Source organism: Grampus griseus (genome assembly GCF_964374135.1).
Source record: "Grampus griseus genome assembly, chromosome: 7".
Taxonomy (NCBI): Eukaryota; Metazoa; Chordata; class Mammalia; order Artiodactyla; family Delphinidae; genus Grampus; species Grampus griseus.
The window spans coordinates 8,435,076-8,447,899 of NC_139001.1; the positions used below are offsets into that span (position 1 = coordinate 8,435,076).

Genomic DNA, 12,824 nt, shown 5'->3' on the forward strand with positions numbered 1-12,824 from the left:
TTATTGTTTTGTTTTTGCTACTACAGCAACGTGGTATTAAGCATGTACTGAAATAGAGAAACCACCAAATGCTGTGAATGACACTTGTTTGGATGGACTCAAACCAACCGTAAAAGACATTTTGAGAAAACACGGGAAATGTGAAAATGGACTGCACTGGTATTACATGATACTAAGGAATTAGTATTAATTATGTTCGGCACTGTGGTTACGTTTTTCGTTTTTTGAAGCCCTTATCTGTTAGAGATGTATATTGAATTATTTATAGGTAAAATGATAGAATGTTTGGAATTTGTCTAAAAGAACTCTAGGGGACAAAAGGAAGTAGAGGCGACGAGAGGAAGTCTCAGCCGTCTGTGCAGCCCTTCCCGAAGGGGCAGGCAGTAGCGCTCAGTTCCCTCTACGTCACCACAACCCTCGAACGGAACATTATCCACGCTGATCATATTGAACTGTGATCATTTTGCAGCCATTTCTGTCTCTTTCTCCTTTAGCAGACACGGAGTTTCACAAGGGCTGGAGATATAGCACCTGCATGTCCCCAGCACCTGGCACAGTACCTGGACCACAGAGGCACTCAATCAACATTTATTTGTTGAATGCATGAATGAAGACTGACTTCCAAAAGTGGGCACTCCAGCATACTTGACTGATTTACTAAATGTAATAAATCGGCCACGTTCTCAACTGCTTCCCTTCGCAGTATTTACAGATCCCCGTATTCTCACCTTGAAGACCGAAAACCCTGCTTTTCAATGGTTCATGACCATGTACGATCTTGTAACTTTGAACCTTTGACTTTTCCTTTTCTTTTTTGGCCACACTGTGCAGCTTGTGGGATCTTAGTTCCCCGACGAGGGACTGAACCCACGCCCTCGGCAGTCAGAGCTCGGCGTCCTAACCACTGGTCTGCCAGGGAATTCCCTTTCCTTTCTTTTTTTTTTTTTTAAAACCCTTGACTTTTTAAAAATTAATTACTTGTTATTCCTGTTATTGGCTTAAACAGCAAGGAGCTCAGAACATTGTTTGAAATGTCATCTAAATGACTTGTCTAACACATTAAGGGGATCAAGGAGCCAGTAATGTGGTCAATGAAGGACACAGCCATAGTAAAACACCCGCATAATATACACACAAGAGAAAAATATTTTAAAGTTAGTGATATTGGCTACTTCATATTTCCACAAATAAGATTCATTTACATACAACCCCCTTTTTTCATAATTAAGAAAATGTTCTCGGGCTTCCCTGGTGGCGCAGTGGTTGAGAGTCCGCCTGCCGATGCAGGGGACACGGGTTCGTGCCCCGGTCCGGGAAGATCCCACGTGCCGCGGAGCGGCTGGGCCCGTGAGCCGTGGCCGCTGAGCCTGCGCGTACGGAGCCTGTGCTCCGCAACGGGAGAGGCCACAACAGTGAGAGGCCCGCGTACCGCAAAAAAAAAAAAAAAAAAAAAAAAAAAAAGAAAAGAAAGTGTTCTCTATCTTTTAAAACACTGATTTTTTTCTCTTTTGCTAAATTCTATATCATTCTATTTGCCCTGTGAAGAAAGTAATTGAAAAGCAGTAATAACTGACCCTTTCATGAGAAGAGCCAGTATGTTAAACAGTATTGAGACTTTACTATTCAATCAAGTAAATAAAATTTTTCTTTTAAAGCGGGCAATGAGCCGAGGGGAGAATGGCCCAGCCTGCTCCTAACGGGGAGGAAGGTGTGGTATTTCATTCAGTAAGTACTGGCTGCCCACAATCTAACAGGCCTCTGCTAGGCACCGCTGAAATCGGTGGGCAAGGCAAAAGCCCTCTTCTCAGAGAGCTTGCAATCCAGTGGGCAGAATCAATGATCAAATAAATCTCCGTGCCTCGCCTGCAAGATGGTGGCAATGCTATACCAGTGGGTGCAGATGCCAACGAGGGCGCACGGAAGTCAGCGTAGCTTCCCCTCTCTTCTGCCTGTCCACGCTGAGCTCCCAGTGCTGACGGGGATGCTAGAGCTGAGAGGTACTGGGCGTAAGTTATGAAGAAGTTGACCTTAACATTGACACCCAAGTATAAATTTGCCCATGGAATGGAGAAATCACAGTGGGTGATGGCTACCACTTCCTTCTTAGGTGGAGGCCTTAATAAGAATACTCGAACACTGAGGGGGCTGCTCTGATCTGTTGACTAACCTTTACCTTGGATTGGATTTCTAAAGGTCACTGCCACCAGCTGCGGGCGCTGCTCTGCGCGTAGGCGGGGTGGACACAGCTACGACAGTCTGGCTAAGGAAGAAAAGCCCCAGGAAGAGAAAGCTGGGAGAGGCCCCAGAATCATCATCAGCTGGAATAATTTCCCTCTCAAGGTAACTCTGGATTTTGAGTATGGACGACAAGCCCAGGGAGCACCCCCTCGCTAAGGAGGCCCTGACCGCAGCCCCAGTGGGCGCTGTGTGAGTTCCAGGATTCTACGCTGGCACTCAGAGTAAGGCCCCCAAGGCCTGGGGCACCAGGAGGAGGCCGGCGCCCCGGCCACGGCGGACGTGGGCGCAGAGGGGTGGCGCTTTCCACTGGGCAAGCACAGTGTGAACGTGTGGCAGCCCTTTCCGGGCACAGGTAGAGGCCAGTGGAACGAGGAACGTATGCACCTGTCAGTTAGTCACTGAGCGCCTGTGCCGTGCCGGGCTCAGGGCAGGGCTCTCTGCAACGCTTGGACGTGGGAGAACTGAACTGCTACCTCAGCCGAGAGTGAACACGCAGAACTACGGCCCCACCCCTTCCCAGCTGCAGGCAAGGAAGCGGAGCCCGGCCCTCGGGGTCATGGTGTGGGCGAGGGCGTTACCGGGGCCACACGAGCCTGGGACCACTCTTGGTGACAACAGCAGGATGAGGGGCTTTGCTAATGACGCATGACGTCAGGAAGCGTGCTTAGAGAAACCGGGAGGAGGTGTGATGTGGCGAGAGTGTCCCTGGGTCACGAGCGACTGGAGGTGGACTGGGTTGGCAGGGGCCTGTCACTGTGGGACTTCTCCGGGGAGTTTGGTGTACGGCTAAGGGTCGTGAATCTCAGTACCCAGCGTGTCTCAAACTTGTGACATCAACAGTTTGCTTGGGGACGGGGACATCCCATGGGACTGGCTTCAATACACACACTTCGGGAACTGCTGCTCCACAGGAGCAGCGGGTGTGCACAGCCCAGGGAGGGTCAGAAAGAAGGAGCCTCGCCGACACCAGCAGTGGCTGCGAGCCCCAGGGCGACAGGAAGGCCCCGCCTGGAGCCAGAAACCTCCTCGGACCAGGCTGGTCCACTGCCAGCCCTTCTTCCCCGGCCCCGCTCACGTGGGACTAACGCTGAACCCAGGTGCCGCCTGTGCGGTGCAGGACAAAGGCAGGACCCTTGTCAGGCGACCTCACGGGGAATGGTCACCAGGAGACGTTAAGTCACCACTGCGGGAAACCTGAGGAAATGTGTGTCGGCCACGCGACAGAGAGGCAACAGGAGCCGGGGACCCAGAGGGACATCCCCGCCACATGGACAAGGGAGGCTGCTGTGGCCAGCTCTGTAACAGGAAGGGGTACGGACACAACTCGAAAACGCAGGGCTGTGACCGCAGAAGGGGAGCGCTGGAATGGAAAACTGTGCAAATGCGATCTGGAAGCGGCGCTACGTGTGCGCGCGGTGTGGGAGTGCCCAGTGTCTGAACCCTTGGCCTTGCCGCGCCACCCACAGCCTGAAGGCGGCTGAGAGCCTGGGGCCGGGCAAGGCGCACAGCTATGCGCACACCTGGGGAGGTGCCGGGGGCTGGGGCGCTGGGGCTTCTTGGGGTTTCTGAGACCCGAGTCAGGCCTAGAGAGACAGATGCGCATGAGATCATGGAGGGCTGGGGACTCCATGCTGAGCACGTCGGACGGGAAGCAATGACAGGTATTAAGCAAGGGAGTAACCAGATGGGATTCCTGTATGTACCTGAATCCTTCCTGAAGCCTGTGGGCATAAGTAAATAAATAAGACACAACCAGAAAGGTCACTCCAGCTCCCGTGTGAATGAGCCATCAGAAATCTAAGAGTTTTGAGACTGAGACCAGGCAGGAAATGTTGCTTTAAGCCAGGACAGAAAGAGGGAGAGCCTGAACAGACACAAAGCAACAGAGGCAGGGCAGGAGGGAGGAAGCCCGCCCAGATCCCCACGGCCACCTGAGCACAGGGCGGAGGAAAGGGAAGAGCCTCGGGTGACCCCCGGGGTTCCCTGGAGTGCCATTTGCTGAGACAGAAACACAGGAGGGAAATCACCCGTGTGGAGGAAAAGATGAGCCTGGGTTGGGACACGGAAAGTGTGACGTGCCTGTCAGACATTCACGGGGAGAAGGCCGGTAAGTCTGGGTTTGGAGGTCAGGGAAAAGGTCCGAGCTAATGGCACAGTTCCCCTCTGCCGATCACGGTCCTACCGACTGATGAGACCAAAGGTATTCAATCCTCACATCAGCAGGGTCAGTTCAGGTACGTGACAGGCACTGGTGTATGAGGTGTGGTAGGGAGAGGGGAACCAGGTGTGCAACTCCCCGTCCTCGATACACAGAGCACTGGGCCCAGAAAGGCTGCCTCGAAATGCAGTGGCAACATGGGGAAAGGGCAGGCGTCCTGCCAAGACTTAAGCAAGCCGCCTGAGGGAGAACGCCAAGGCTGAAGAGGCTGGACTTCATTTGCAGAGCCACAGTCCACACAGCAGGAAGCTTCGGGAAGTACCCTCCTTAGCAGAGCAGTGCCACAGCAAGGCTTCCTGAACATCGGCACGCGGCCACCTCCCCGAAGGGTCACCGCCACCCCCGCCACCCCCACCACCCCCGCCCCTGCAGGTTTTCACTGCTAACAAAGATGGTTGATTCTGGAAGTAGATGCCTCCTAGGATTCACATGTCCTGCGTCTTTAATATATTTCATGCTATCACACTGGGAAGTACTGTAACTTGTATTTCCAGTGCGGCCTACCTGGAGTCGTGGAAGAAAGGGAGGGTTAATTCCCCAAAGAGCCATTTTCCCAATAAGGATGGGTTTAAATGGAAACTTTCCCATCCGATGAATCACAAACCTAGAGGCGCCACAGGGCGGGACTTGGGACTCAGCCGGGGGCTGTGCTCAGTTTTCCACCTCGAGAGTGTCTCTGCATTCATGCTTGCCCACTGCAAACAGGGGGCTAAGGAGAGAAAGACATACCAAAGCACTTTTAAATGCTATTTGCAGCACACAAAGATGGACGCTGCATCATTAGAAAGAGCAAAAACCGACAATGTCTGCCAGAGGAAGGGCTAAATGCACCATATTGTTCTCCAACTAAAATTCTGAAAGATAAGGGAAATACAAGTATGCTAAAGGGACAAGAAAGACTTTCAAAAATGTAGTTAAGTGAAAGGAGACAGCTGCAGAATGATATGTGCAATAAAATCTCAATTATATACAATTTTTAAAGGTCTGGAGGATGTATGTGAAACACAGTCAACACTTATCTGTGGAGGAAGGCGGGATGGGGTGCGTGTGAGGGAGGGAAGGGGTTTCTGCTTTGCTCCATTTACTGCTAAATTGTTGTGTATTTTCCAGCTAACATATTCTTGTATCCCTTGTATAACCTTAGAACACACAAAAAACCTCCCTCTTGTGCTCTGAGGAAGAAGTTTCTCCTTTTACTACTTATCACTAGATTCCTGATAATACAAAATCAGATTCATCTCAAATCCCAGCAAATAATGGGCCCCAGGGTTTGGAGCCTGACTTGGTAAGGACCGCGGCATGACAAACCTGGGGTTAGGGTGGTGACAAGCAGTCAAGCTGGAAGAGGCCACCCAGGAGAGCTCTCTTCTCAAGATTTAATCCATCATCATCAACCCTGGGAGCACGTGCATTTGACGCCCAGCTCTGATAATGCATCAGACTTCCGGACACAGTTACCTGGGTGGGAAGGAGGTAGGGTGGAAACACACTTCTTGTCTCCTCAGTGGGGTCCTCGGCCTCCACACATACACAGTCTTCACATATACCCCCCAGAGGGGGTGACTTACTGGATTTGCACCGCCCCGCACCCGCCTCCTCTGGGCAGTGAGGCTGCGCAGAGAGCACAGCCCCAGTGGTAGGGGTGGAGCGGGTGGAGAGCAGGGGCTGGGCCACAGCTGTCCATGACGGGGGGTGGGGTGGGTGGGGCGGGGGGGATTGTTTCTTTAATTCCAGGGCTCAACAGTAGGTTACCCACCTGCCTACCAAAAAAAAAAATCCACATTCTCCAACATAAGCTTTGTCAGAATCAGTGGCAACATCTCCAGCTCCTTTTCCCTTCATTCTATTGTTGTATTTTTCGATTGGTTCGGAACTCAGGGGGAAGAAGGGTCTTATTTACTGAGCCCTTCTGAACTTTCAACAGTGAACGAGGTTGCAGAGGGCCAGATTCTTAACAGCCAGATTTTAAAACCAGTATCAAAGGCACTAAACTTCGTAGCACCAGCCGTTTTCTGATGGGCTTCAGCCAGGCTCCTGTCAGTACAGTCAATTGAAACGCTCAAGCCCGAGGAGAAGCTGATCGAGGACCAGGCTAGAAGGAAGGCTGGTCCGTGCCTACCTATTTATCTTGAAACTGATGGCATCCTGTTTGGACTTCGGGTAGACTATATTCCCTTAAACAAATAAAAAAGCAATCTTCTTCCAAGTCCTAGATCCGATTGGCTCAGTCACCAGACATCCGATCTAAATTGTACCCTAATTTCCTCTTCATGCGTTATAAATCTGATATCATACATTGACGTTAGGCATGCCTAGTCAACTACAATATTCTTTTACACTTCCATAATGACGCCTCACCCACTTTTTATCACCTTATAAGAAAAATATACTAGGAACAATAAAAAATTGTTTGCAGTTTTTATGGCCTGTTATTAAGTCAATGACTCAAGTGGGGAAAAAAAAATGGTTGCGAGTTAAGGCAAACAGAGCACATCCTCTCTCCCGCGGTTTCTGAGGCTCACACTCTGTACCTTAGAGCCACCATAACAGGGAAGGATGGTAGGACCAGCCTCTTGACAAATGAAGGTAACTTCTAACGGGATGAAACAGCAGATACGTTGTTCCCCCATCCCCTTTTATATCGCTCCTTTTAAACACGACATCAGTTTTGTTCACGTGGCCCGTGGGATCTTAGTTCCCTGACCGGGGACTGAACCCGTGCCCCCTGCAGTGGAAGCGCGGAGTCTTAACCACTGGACTGCCAGGGAAGTCCCAACATCAGTTTTAAATATGCTGGATGCAGCACTCCGCCAACAGACAGGATTCTTGTATATGCAAGACAGGGTGGGGTTTTATAAACAAACCTGAAGAACACTAAGTATTTACTGAATTAATACATAAATGGAAGGGGTGGGGGGAATAAGTGGCCTTATTAGACACAGATCCTGCTATGCTAATTACTGCTAGAAAGCCATCATTTTTGGTGAACACACTCTATCCTTAATGTTACCTTAGGTTGATGACTTACAGTTAAGCATACACTGGACACAGAGGGTCAACTCAGCCAGGCCACAGGGATGTGGCTTGAAGCCCCTCATCCTAGAGGGCCCACGAGGGAGTTACTTTTTCGAAACTCGGATGTCTGTGTGTGCTTTACTGACATTTTAAAAACAGTCGATTCGCTAAGATTCCTGTATGCTGACATCACTCCACCCACATCCTAAAGCATGGACTCCGCAGCTCCTGTCCATGTGTGGCACAGCTGACGCAGCGAAAGCCGGGCGGTGCACTTCCACGTGCACCCCGAGGACATAGTCAAGGACGCTGGCTCTTCACCACGTTACCATGTCCTTTCTACCAAGATCCACGAGAGGAACTCTCCGCAGGTCTTAGCACCAGAAAAATCCTGTGCAGCAGTTTTTTGACCTTCCAGTCCTCAAAAAAAAGGTACTTAGACTTGTTTTTAAATTGTAAGAGTAATATACCTACTTGGAAAAAGTTCACGGTCTAAAGGGCACATAGGGGACGTTGGTGGCATTGAAATGGTCTATTGTGGGCACATGTGATGGGCTCGTAGGCGTTCATTTTACTGCTGTGCTTCACAGGCTGCATGCGTAGCACAAATGCCGTTTTAGATGCAGTGAATATCACCCTCTCTTCCTTTAGAAATAAGTCATGTAACTGTTTTTTGCACAGGCTACTGGGAAGCCCACAGCCAAATCTGAGCCTCGCTCCCAGGGGTACAGTAACTTAGGACATGCATTTTTTTATCCTAGCCTGAGCCCGGGCTTACTTTTATTCTTCCTACCCTCATCTTCCTTTAAGCACAATTTCTTTTTTTCCCCCAGCATTACTGAGATATAACTGACATACAACATTGTGTGAGTTTCAGGCATACAATGTGATAATCTAATAAATGTATATATTGTGAAATGATTACCACGATAAGGTCAGTTAACACAGCTGTCACCTCTCATAGTTAACTTTTGCTGTTGTGAGAACATTTAAGATCTACTCTCTTAAAAACCTTCAAGTTCACAATACAGTGTTGTTAACTGTAGTCCTCATGCCGCACATTACATCCCCAGACCTATTCACTTTAAAGCCAGATGTCTGTACCCTTTGACCAACATCCCCTCATCTCCCCCACTCCCTGGCGACCACCAATCTACTTTCAGTTTCTATGAATTCTAACCAAAATTTCTTTATTTTTATTTTCTATCTTTTCATTTCTCATATTTGTGTTTTCTCATAATAAGCTGCTTCAAATCTACTTGAGAATCAGGGAGGTTATTTTAATGCTGAAAAAGGCCTTGTTTATGAAGACCCTAGTATTAACGTGCAAACAAGTAAAAGCTGGGGCTCTGACCCTCGGGGTTGCCTCAGGATCACCCGGTGCTTCCTTCCTAATTGCCCGGCTCCACACACACAGCCTCTGGACCAGGGGGCAGGTTGGTGTGCGCTCCCGGGACATGGGTTCAGGAACTCTGAAAACTTCCTCTGGAGACACAGCTGTACTCGTGCCCCTGGTTAAGAACCCGACTCAGCTCCACGTGCCTCCAGATGTGAGCTCTCCTAGGAAGGACACATCACCTACGTGATGTCTTGGCCTGTAACGCCAACCTGAATCTGACCACAAGGAAACATCAACCACAGAAGGAGAAATGTCCTACTTTTAAAGAAGGGGAAGGACTGTCTTCTTTTAAAATGTCGATGTCATGAAAGTCAAAGAAAGAAAGACGGGGTGGGGGGTGGGGGGTGGGGGTGGGGGAGTGTTGAAGCTGAAAGGAGGCTAGAGAGACACGACAAATCAACGTAACACCTGAGCCCACACTCCGGGCACGGGGAAGGGGCTGCTGCAGAGGACGTTAATGGCTCCGCTGGCAAAACTAGGACATGCACAGTAGGTTAGTCAGGTGAAAATACTGCCTCGATATTAAATTTACTGAAGTTGACAATCACATGGTTATATAAGAGAACATTGCTGTTAAGAAATGCACACTGCACTCCAGTATTTAGGAGCAAAGGGCCAGAAACATACGTAATTTATCCTCAGATGGTTCAGAAAACATATTGTGTGTATGGGTGTGTGTGGAGAGAAAGTAAACAAATGAGCAAAACGCTAGCAGGTGGTGAATATGGGTAAAGGGTATACAAGTGCCCTTCGGGCAGTTTTTGCAGCTTTTCTGTACGTTTGCAATGATTCTAAGTATAAAGTTTAAAAAGATAAAAGGAAAGTCCGTCTGCCACCCCACAACCCCAACACGGCAGTGATTTTTCAAACAGGACGAGGTTTCCTTCGTTTCCTACTGCCTTGCTGCCATTAGCGGCCCTGGGACCCAACAAGCAGCTCCGCCTGGAAGAGACAAACGCGCCTCCCCAGCCCCCGCCCCCGCCCCCAGGAGGCCGCCGCCCAGCGGCCCAAACCCACTCTTCCTTCTGGGAACGCACAGACCTCCAAAGCCCGCTGAGATGCAGACTCCGAATGTGTTATTTCCTCCTGTTCTCCCATTTTTTAAAGTTACGGGATTTTGACACCTGGGGGCAGACCCGGGCGCAGAGCCTCACCGTGCCGGGCCTCGTGAAGTCCACGCTGCGCGCCAGGCTCTGCCGCATCTGGTTGCTGAAGAGGCGGACGCAGACGCTCTGCAGGTACTCGGGGGTGATCTGTCGGAGGACAGAGGATGGACGGCGGGTGAAAGGGGTGAGACATCCCCGGAGCCGTGAGAGGCACCCTAGCCAGTGTCGGAGCTGACTCTCAACAGCCTCTCCGAGGGCACAAAGGTGAGCTTTTGCTTTAACATCGCAGCCCCAGGGAGTTGAAGCGCTGCGCCTGACGCAAAAACTAACACACTACTGGTGTGGTCACGGGATAGCACACTTTAAGTCACAGAACCCCACTTAACGTACTCCTGCTGTCATATAGAATAAACTGATTTCTCTTTTTTCTTTTGGCTGCACAGGGTGGCTTGTGGGATCTCAGTTCCCTGACCAGGGATTGAACCTGTGCACTCAGCAGTGAAACTGCAGAGTCCTAACCACTGGACCGCCAGGGATTTCCCATCAAATAAACCGATTTTAAACCATTTTTTGTTAATGCAAGCAACAAAGTCACTGGGTGGCCATAATGTGATGGAAAGAAAGCCGGACTGAAGATCTGAAGATCTGGGGTCAAGCAGTGGACTCGAGGAAATCAGCAGCTCTGCCTCCTGCTTTCCTGACCTGTCGGATGAAATGAATGAGGCCACGGCTCTGCGTCACGGGGAGGGGGGTAAATGAGATCAAGGGAGAGCCTAGCACATGACAGATGGCTCAGTAAACGCTTACTGAATGAGTGATGGAGACACTTTATACGCTCTCCAGCACTAGACAACAGGAGGCTGGGTTACTGCTGCATCAATGCCACTGCATCATGGCCTCTTCCTTCAGCACCTCTCATACCTCTCTCATTAGGTACCGTGATTCAGGATGGACATCCAGCATCTAAGGTGGTAATCTCTGAAACGTTTTCATCTTATGTCTTTTCTTTTTATAGGGGTAACATGTGCTCATTTAAAAGGTAACACAACCTCTCCCCAGCCCCACCCCACAAGCCAATCCCTGGAGGTAACTACTCTTAACAATTTTACCCCCTTCCAGACTTTTTCCTGTGCCTGATTGTGAGAGGGAAGCTCCTTTTCCCCAGCCTCACGATTCCATGTGCTGAACTTCCATATGGTAATGTAACTGGCTCTCTTCCTACCCCTCACTCATTCGTCCCCACAAGAGGAAGACAACTCAACTGGCTGGTGAGTTGGAAAGAGCCAGAACACTGGGCTAGACCCTTTTGTCTCCCTGCGGTCCTCCTGTCTGTCCCCTTGAAACATCTGGTCTGATTCGGCCACCAGAAAGACTGCCCCTCTGTGCCAGATGTCTCTGGTCATCCCTCGACACTCAGCTATAAGTGACTCAGACAAATAAGGGCCCCATCTCAAGGCTGTACCTCCTACATTATCCTGAGCCCATTTCCTCTGAATTCCCACAGTATCAAAATTTAATCATTCATTTTTCATCCTGTACATTTAACCTTTCCTTGTAAACCTGTTCCTTCCCTACAACCTAGAAACATGTCCAAATACATTTAATATTTTAAAAATACCTTCCCTTTTCTCCTCCCTAGGCCCTCATCTATCAACCACCCTCTCAGTGTTCTTCCTTCACAGCCAAGGTCCTTGAAAGAATAGGCAACGTTTGCCGCCTCCCCTTCACTTTACCTTTCAACACACCACAGTCGAGCCCCCATCTGAATCACCCCAAGGAAACTCATGGCAAAGGCCTTCTAAGTGTCAGAAACACTGGACACTTTTCCGTTCTGGACTTCTACAGTTTTCTGTGATTTTTGAGACTTTGGATCAACCCCTTGCTCCTGAAACTGTTTCCTCTTTTGGCTGATACCGGAACTGATACCAGACCCAGCCCTTTAACAAGGAAATCTGATTCTGTCACTCTCTTGCTTAAAAAAAGTGAGTGAGAAAAGGACATGAATAAACAGTTGACTAAAAGACAAATATATAAATGGCCAAAAAACATATGAAAATATATTCAGCCTCATACATGACTAAAGAAATGTAAATTGAAACATTCAGAATACCAAGTTTTACTTAGCAAACTGGCAAAAATTTCAACGTATAATCATGTCCAGTGTTGGCAAGTGTGTGGAGAAATAGATGCTCTGATACGCTACTGGGGGTGGGGGGGTGGGTAGACATCGTTGAAATCTTTGGAGAAATAATTTGGCAAAACATCTCTCAAAGTTTTAATGCCCATAACCTTTGACCTAGCAATTCCATTCTTAGGCTCTTATCTTACCTATATTCAAAGGTCTACAGTATATACAAGGATGCTCATCATAACAGTTTTTGTTATAGCAAACAAAAAAATCTAAATGTTCCTCATCAGAGATCTGATGAATTATGGTTCACCCTTGCAGTGGAATAATAATGTACAAGCATCAAAAAGAATGAAGTAGGTGTGTGGTCATGTGGAAAGATCTCCAAGATATATTGAAAGTGAAATAGCAAGCTTGGGAAGAGTAATGGGTCACAGGATCCCAAGTAAGTATGGCATACCGTATGCACACGCACACACGTGCACACACATGCACATGCACAGAAGTGTTCTGAAATAATACACAAGGAAGTGTTAATCTTGAATGTCAGTAAGAAAACGAGACTTAGGAATTGTGTGTGGAAGGGGCCTTTTGCTCCTAACTATATACTCCTCTGAGTTGTTTCAGTCTTTTACCAAGAGCACGTATTTCTTTTACATGAAGAACAAGCTAGTTAAGATTCCAGTGTTCCCCCCAACCTCATCTCTCCCTGTTTCGATA

The 12,824-nt window shown here is 48.9% G+C and overlaps 1 protein-coding gene across 2 annotated transcripts in view; it reads right to left on the minus strand.

Annotated features, from left to right (window-relative positions):
- Positions 1-12,824, minus strand: part of ARMC9 (armadillo repeat containing 9) — a gene marked incomplete at its 3' end in the record, with an annotated part of 134,375 nt that overhangs the window by 94,091 nt on the left and 27,460 nt on the right. For both annotated transcript variants that reach the window (XM_082658849.1, XM_082658848.1), the window contains exon 9: positions 10,025-10,123. In XM_082658849.1, coding sequence (XP_082514975.1) covers positions 10,025-10,123 — 99 coding nt within the window. The remainder of the gene's footprint in view (positions 1-10,024; positions 10,124-12,824) is intronic.